This window comes from Oreochromis niloticus, linkage group LG5 (genome assembly GCF_001858045.2).
Source record: "Oreochromis niloticus isolate F11D_XX linkage group LG5, O_niloticus_UMD_NMBU, whole genome shotgun sequence".
Lineage (NCBI taxonomy): Eukaryota > Metazoa > Chordata > Actinopteri > Cichliformes > Cichlidae > Oreochromis > Oreochromis niloticus.
Window position 1 is genome coordinate 20760703 of NC_031970.2, and position 8080 is coordinate 20768782.

An 8080-nucleotide genomic window follows, 5' to 3' on the forward strand; every position below is an offset into this window, starting at 1 on the left:
TCAAAATACAGTGTCCTCACTACAGGATTAGTTTCAGTTTTAGATCTCTTATTTACATCACATAGGATCTGTAGATGTCATCCCATGCAGGTGGCACATGCTTTCCTCAGGTCACACTTTGCGGCCTGATGAGTCCAAGCACAACGCCAACACCGTTTGTTTGCTTTTATCCAGTTTATTTTCTCATCCTTTGTCTTCTGAATGAACTCAGGACACTTACTAATGTGGTGTTCAGGTGAGCAGCAGTATGCACATGTTGCCTTAGTTGTTATGATGGGTTGTGCTGCTTGTACAGGATCATCAGATGTATTTGCCCCATGTAATATTGTTGTGAGTGGAGAGGTGTACTTACGGGCAGGTCGTGGCTGGTTGAAGGATGAAACAGCACTGTCCTTTCTTGGTTGACACTTGCACTCCATTTGCAACCAGGATGAGAACAAAGGCAAGGTATACGTCATTTCTCCCTGTTCCCTGTAAACGTGCCGTTTGAAGCGACTGAAATGCTCTGCAGGCAACTTCGCTAACAAGCGATCAACATGGGAGCCACAATCTAGTTCTGCACGTCCTTGATCTCCCATAGTGCTAAGCAAACCAACTAAGGCCTGTACACGAAGAGCAACGTTATCAAGACTCTGACCATCACCTGCTCTGATAGGAGGCAGTTCAAGTATATTCTTTAGCTCTTTCAACGCCAGCTGTCTTGGTTGCCCATAACGCTCATCAAGGGCTTTGATGGCTTGAGTGTATGGGTCAGGAGCGTAGGAAAAGGCAAGAGCTAATCGTTTGGCTTGGTCTACTTTGAGGTGATCAAGAAGGACATGGTATTTGAAGTGCTCTGTCTCATGAGGATCAAGAAGGTTTGTAAGGGCCATCCGTAGCATCCTGTATTGCATTTCGTCTTCTCTACTAAGGTCTGGAAATGAAGGACCTTCAAGTTTATATACATGTGTTCTCGTGCTGGAGGAGTGACCCGAGCTAGCAGTAACAGGTACCAAAGGTTTCTGTTCATGTAAGGCATTGGATGTAGCTGGTTGCTGCTTTAGAGAAGGGTGATGATTGTGGTCAGATATGCAAATGAGAGGTTGAACAGGGTCTTCAGCTAAAGAAACAGCAGGTTGAACACATGAGATCTGGTGGGGATCCTGCCGTGATAAGGCCAGGAAATCAAAGGGAGTCTCATCTTGTGCAGCAAGGACTGGTCTAGGCAAACCACTTGAAGGGACTGCAGCATCTAATATTGTTGAATTAGGTAAAGGAGGGGTGGCAGCCGGAACTAAACCAGACTGACGGCTAATCTGTGGGGGCTGAAAGGGTGATTGACAGGTTGCTGTATCAATCACTGGGAACTGCTCATGTTGTTGATGTGTTTGAGGACTAGCTCGTAAACTGCATACAGAAGATTTGATTCCATCAGATGAGACAGTGCGAATTGAAGATCTGGAGCTACGAGAATGGGAAGGAGATGATTGAAACATAAATTGCCTAATCTCCCCCATCGTCGTCAGGAGTATCCCTCATAACCTCATCTTGGTTGGTAGGTAAAAGGGCAGGACGTTTCTCTGGTTGACTTTCTGATTCTCCGACAGCATTCTGCAGCCCATGTGTGTCTTTGTCACTGTGTTGGCATTCGGTTTGACTCTCTGTCTCACATGTAGCTCTTCTACTCCCAGGATACTGAACGTCATACTGCTGCAGGTAGGCAGGAGGTCGACTATCACGACTGGAACGTCTCAAACCTTCAGTCAATGGTTGCTGTGAATCCATGACGCTAACACTGCTCCGGCTCGGAGGACCATGTTGTGAAGGAAGGAAGGCTCAGGGTTTAAATAATCAGCATCATGGGCTCATCCGATCAGAATGAGAATAAGCAGTCATCTAATCATTCACAGGGTTCTCCTTTTATTCTCAACTCAATAAAGCAAAGAAGGAAAGACACACATGGACTGCCAATGCTGAAAGAAAACAGAGATTTAAGTTACTCATTACCTTAAACAACACATAAAATAAAAACCCAAACAGAACCTCACCTCTGCTGCCGCCCCGTGTGGGAGTGAAGAAAGAGTGAGCCAAAAGTGAATGCAGTCCTTATATACTGTGTGACAGGTGAGTGCAATTAAGGACAAGCACCACACCCAATTAAAGGTGAGAGAACTAAACAAGGTGCACCTGGTGAAGTGAATGGGTGTGCTGAGATGTGCTAAAAGGTGGGTCTTTTCAACACTCTGACTGGAAGAAATTTGTTTAACATTTAAACCTATTTTCTGCACATTCCAGCACATAAAATAAAATATTTTTTTGTGTTTACACTCAGTCTTTCAAATAAATGCAAGTGAAACCCAGCAGAAAATAAATAAAATCAAAGACTCAGCGGTCCTGTTGCTCTATTTTCACCTGTATAGCAGGCAGATGTTTGCCCTGGTGCAGGCGTGCCGCAGCGGTCAGTGGAAGAATCCACAAGTTTCTCTGTGAATTTCCCATTCCGTGGTAGCATAGTTGGTGCTTGCTCGGAAGTTAAGGGTTTTTTTCGCTGTAAAAAGAAGTTTTCTTCCCACGCAGTGAACAGCGGACGCTAATGTTTTTGTCACTTTTTACGGAATCAAACTCAAAGTAAGGTCAGTGCTTCCACGCTTTAAACGCTGCACGCTCATACTCTCTCCCGCACTCGATATATTATCCATTGTTGATCTGCACACAACTGTTGCCACGAACATCACACTCGCTTACGTCATTGTAATGAGACACTCTCGCAAAAAAATCACGGTTTTAGTAACACAGTAACGGAACGTGCTTACGGGAAAGTAACAGTAATCTAATTACCGTTTTTGCAATAGTAATCCTTTACTTTACTCGTTACTTGAAAAAGATTACAGTAACACGTTACTTGTAACGCGTTAGCTCTCACACACACTACTGAAACACTCACACACACTACTGAAATTTTAGCTCTCACACACACTACTGAAAAACCAAGGCATTTCAGTTGAACAGGAAGGCGTTTCAGTTAAACAGGAAGGCATTTCAGTTAAACAGGAAGGCATTTCAGTTGAACAGGAAGGCATTTCAGTTAAACAGGAAGGCATTTCAGTTGAACAGGAAGGCGTTTCAGTTGAACAGAAAGTTGTTTCTCGACAAGGAAACTGTTCTGTCCTTATTGTGCGTCCCTTTGCCCAACTTGACAGACAGCTAACGGTTTCAATGAACATAGGAGGCGGAAGTAAGTTTGAGGCTTTTTACTTCGTCAGTAGTTCAATGATTGACATCCTTTTCTTCCCGTAAAACTAAAAACAAACACAAAGTAAATGTCACAAGATGTATTTTCCTTTTAACTCACACTTCTAGGATATGAACTACACTGTTATATAGAATGCGTAATCAACAGCGACTCAGTAGTGATCACAATACAACTTAGCGAGTTTAGCTTCCTCAAAGATAAACATAACAGATGAAATTGGTTTCTAAACAAATCTATGTAATAGAAATGCACCAAATAAACTTGTAAACATGTTGTACATTAATACTCACAAGCAATAACTCTCCAAGGCAGAAATGTTTTAAAGAGCATCTAAGGCGACAAACAGCATATTCTGCAGGCTAACAAGCGACCAGCTTCCTGTTTCCTCTACCCACAGGAACACAGAAAAACCCCACCAAAATATAAGCTTGTGAGTATTCCCACTATGACCAGCAGAGGGTGCTGAAGAGAAAGAACCTATGCATGTCATAACACTCCCCGTCTGGTATTGTAAAATACCACTATGAACCAACTGAAACATAATAAACTGCAAGATTTTACAGATTATATCTGAATACAATGTTTACCATCATGACACACATACTTCTCAGTCCTTTGGGGACATCAATAACACTGTCTCTGACACAGGTCTCAGGTAAGTATTAATAGTTCCATTTCTTGAGACCCTCACTTCAATCTTCCTGACCCTGCCATCCTTATCCGGGAAGATCTGGTCGACAAGTCCCATTGGCCATTCATTGCGCCTCACTTGTGCGTCTTTGATGAGCACCAAATCTCCCACCTTGAGGTTTGCATGGTTACGTTGCCACTTGTTCCGGCTTTGCAGTGTCCCTAAATACTCCCGTCTCCATCTGGTCCAAAATGTGTTTGCAAGGTATTGAACTTGCCTCCACTGCTGTCGATGGAGATCTTTCTCAATAAAACTTCCCGGAGGGGGGAGAGGAGTGCACACCTTCTGAGTGAGAAGCATGGAAGGCGTCAGCAGGAATGGTGTGTCAGGATCTGTTGTGATAGGAGACAAAGGTCTAGCATTAATGATGGCTGTTACCTCTGCCATTAGAGTGGAAAGCACCTCATGAGTCAAGTGAGCGTGCGTGGTTTGGAGAAGCATTGCATCCAGGATACGTCGGGACAACCCTATCATACGTTCCCAGCTTCCTCCCATATGAGAAGAGTGAGGTGGATTAAAGATCCAGGTGCATCCCTCTTCTCCCAGGTATGTCTTAATGCTTGACACGTCGGGGTCTGTCAGTGTGAAACCTAGCTCCCGGCAAGCACCAACGAAATTAGTCCCACAATCGGATCGAATCTGCTTAACAGGCCCTCTCAAACTGAAGAATCGACGCAGGGCATTGATGAAACTTGATGCGTCCATTGACTCAATCAGTTCAATGTGCACAGCACGTGTGCTAAGACACGTAAAAAGAACAGCCCACCTTCTGCTATTTGCCTGGCCTCCTCTTGTGCGCCTTGTGACCACAGACCAAGGGCCAAATACATCCAAACCCACGAAGGTGAAAGGGGGTTCGGTGCTGACACGATCAGAAGGCAGATCTGCCATTCTTTGCTCAGTTGCTCTCTTCCTAAGTCTGTTGCAGGTGATACAGTTGTGGATAATCTGCTTGATTAGCCTCCTTGCTCCTGTAATCCAGTATCCAGCAGTACGGACTGCACCTTCTGTGAACACCCGTCCCTGATGCATTACTCGCTGGTGATGGTGTTCTACTATCAACTTGGCAACGTGGCTACCACCTGGAATAATGAGAGGATATTTCTCCTTGTAGTCGATGTTGGCATGTTTGAGCCTTCCTCCTATCCTCAAGAGTCCTTCATCATCACAGTAGGGACTGAGTTTTTGTAAAGAGCTGTGTTTTGGTATGACTTTACCATTGGCAATACAGGCAAGTTCCTCCTCAAACATTTCCTTCTGCACACTTTTGATGACGACAATCTCAGCCTTTGTCAGTTCCTCTGCCGTGCGAGACTGTTTGCAATGATGCCATGAACTGCAAGAGGGACCTTCATCTTTGCTCTTGAAGACCTTTGCAATATGAATGAGCAAGCTAAGGGCCTTGAGGAGTTTCTTCAAGGAGGAAAAACGTCTGAACCTTTGCGATCCAAGCAGAGACCCATCATTACTCGTGTGAGTGACAAAGCTACGTACTTCATCATCCAATTCTGGGTCCACAAGGTCATAGGTTTCAACTTCTCTTGTAACACTAGCTTGTAACAAGAAGGCAGGTCCTTTAAGCCAGGCACTGTCACCAAGCATGGCAGCAGGCACCGAGCGTGTGCCTATGTCAGCAGGGTTAGAGCTCGTAGGGACATAGTGCCATTGTTTTGGTTCTGAAATCCTCCTGATTCGCTGCACCCTGTTGCCAACATATACATAGAACCTCTTCGTCTGGTTGCTTATATAGCCTAAAACCACACGACTGTCTGTGTAGAATTCAACTGCATCAAGATTTAGGTCCAGTTCACTTGTGATGACTTCGGCAAGCTCTGCAGCTAACACAGCAGCTCCCAATTCCAGTCTTGGAATTGTATGAGCAGATTGTGGGGCCAATTTTGCTTTCCCTAGAACGAAGCCCACCTGATGGTTCTGATTTTCGCCAGTGGTCTTTAGGAAAGCAACCGCTGCAATGGCTTTAGTGGAGGCATCTGAAAAGATGTGTAACTCTTTTCTGATTGCTGTTGACATCGTAGCAGAAGCGTAGGTTCTTGGAATATGTACATTCTTGAGATCAACAAGAGATTCTTTCCATGTATCCCACTCGGCCTCCCTTTCTCTAGGCAGTGGAGTGTCCCAGTCTAGGGCCTCACTTGAAAGTTCTCTCAGCAGCATCTTTCCCTGGATTGTAACTGGTGAAGCAAATCCTAAGGGATCGAAAAGACCATTGATTGTAGCTAAGACACCTCTCTTTGTAAAGGGCTTCACTGTTTCTGCTACTCGAAAGGTAAAGGTGTCTTTCTTTAGGTCCCATATCAGACCAAGACTTCGCTGTGTAGGTGTCACATCAGTCTCCAGATTTAGCTCCTTAAGCCCCTTTGCACGGTCATCTGGAGAAAACGCATCAAGAACCTCAGAGCTGTTTGATGCTATTTTATGCAGGCGAAGGTTAGATGTGGCAAGCATTTCCTGTGCTCTCTTCATTAGATCAATAGCTTCACTGGCTGTGGGCCTTGACATAAGCGCATCATCAACATAGAACTCCCTCTCAACGAAGCGTCGTGCATCTGATCCGAATTCCTCTTCACCATGAGCTGCTGCACATCGAAGGCCGTATATAGCTACGGATGGTGAGGGACTGTTGCCAAACACGTGAACCTTCATTTGATACTCACAAATGTCATTGGCAGGATTGTTGTCTTCATGCCAGAGGAAGCGCAAATAGTTTCGATGGTCCTCTCTTACAATGAAACTGTGAAACATCTGTTCAATGTCAGCGGTTACTGCAACAGTTTCACGTCTGAACCTCAACAATACTCCCAACAAGCTATTATTGAGGTCAGGTCCAGAGAGGAGAACATCATTGAGAGAGACGCCATGGCACTTTGCACTTGAGTCGAACACAACTCTGATCTGACCCGGCTTCTGAGGATGGTACACCCCAAACGTAGGTAAGTACCAGCACTCCTTGTCCACCTCAAGTGGAGGAGCCAGTTCAGCATGGTCACGATCAAATATGTTCTGCATGAAGGCAAAGAAATGCCTCTTCATTTCAGGCCTTTTTCAAGGGTGCGATGAAGAGAGGATAAGCGTTTGACCGCCTGGTCGCGATTGTTGGGCAGCCGCTGGCGAGGTCCCTTGAATGGGAGTGGCGCCACCCAGCTGTTGCTGTCATCTATGAACATCTCTCTCTTCATGACCTCTAGGAACAGTTTGTCTTCAATAGAAAGGCCGATTTTGTTATCGTCCTCAGACGTATCAAAGATAGTGCTTCCAAGAGTGCATGCCTTAACTCTAGGTGTTTCAGTGGTAGGGAAGGCTTTACGCTCAGACTTGGACCCATAATTCTCTTTGATATGAACCATATTTGGACATGGTCTGAAATAGGATGGGCGATTGTTCTCAAGCACATTAGTGTGATAGGCATCCACAGTTGCAGGCTTGTGAGCATCACCTAAACAGACATCACCGATGATGACCCATCCCAGGTCCAGTTTCTGTGCATATGGGGCATTGTGAGGACCGTTTCTATGCTGTCTCGCTTTGTGGACACTAAGTAGGTCACGTCCAAGTAAGAGGAGGATCTCAGCTTTGTGATCGAGTGGTGGGATGAGATGGGCTATTGGCCTTAGATGAGCATGTTCTGCTGCCACCTCAGGGGTAGGTATCTCAGCTCTGTTACTCGGAATGTTATTACATTCAATTATTGTCGGCAGCGTGACTGATGTGGCTCCATCTAGTGACTCCACTACAAAGCCTGTAGCTCTTCTACCCATCATTTCTGTCGTTCCCGCACATGTACGAAGTGTGAATGGAGACTCTGATCCCTCTATGCCATAAACATCAAAAAACTCTGACCTGGCAAGTGACCGATTACTCTGATCATCGAGCACAACATAAGCCTTTGTCACTCGCTCTGGCTGCGCTTTCGGGAAAACCTTTACTAAGCAGATCTTAGAACAGGATCTTCCCCTCTGAGCCTCTCCACATACTTCGGTACAAGTCGATGTTATAGCAGGCTGAGTTGTCTCTTCTGTGCCCTCCCCGCCATGACCAAAGAGAGTTGCAAGTGGTGGTCCTGGATGAAGGGCAGAGATATGATTCCTGCTTTCACATTCTGTACACTTGATTGTTGTGTTACAGTTCTTGGCCATGTG

At 45.3% G+C, this 8080-nt stretch overlaps 1 protein-coding gene across 1 annotated transcript; it reads right to left on the reverse strand.

The window, feature by feature from the left end:
• Positions 1-3153: 3153 nt before the first annotated feature.
• Positions 3154-6974, reverse strand: LOC112846850 (uncharacterized). The gene is made up of 2 exons (XM_025907024.1): positions 3523-6974; positions 3154-3278 (listed from the first exon to the last, which is right to left on the reverse strand). Exon 1 carries the CDS (start codon positions 6972-6974, stop codon positions 3840-3842), a length of 3135 nt encoding a protein of 1044 aa, XP_025762809.1. The 3' UTR covers positions 3154-3278; positions 3523-3839.
• Positions 6975-8080: the final 1106 nt, after the last annotated feature.

Excerpts from the sequence above, each read along its gene's own strand:
- LOC112846850 (XM_025907024.1), bottom strand. The coding sequence starts at position 6,974 with ATGAAGAGGCATTTCTTTGCCTTCATGCAGAACATATTTGATCGTGAC.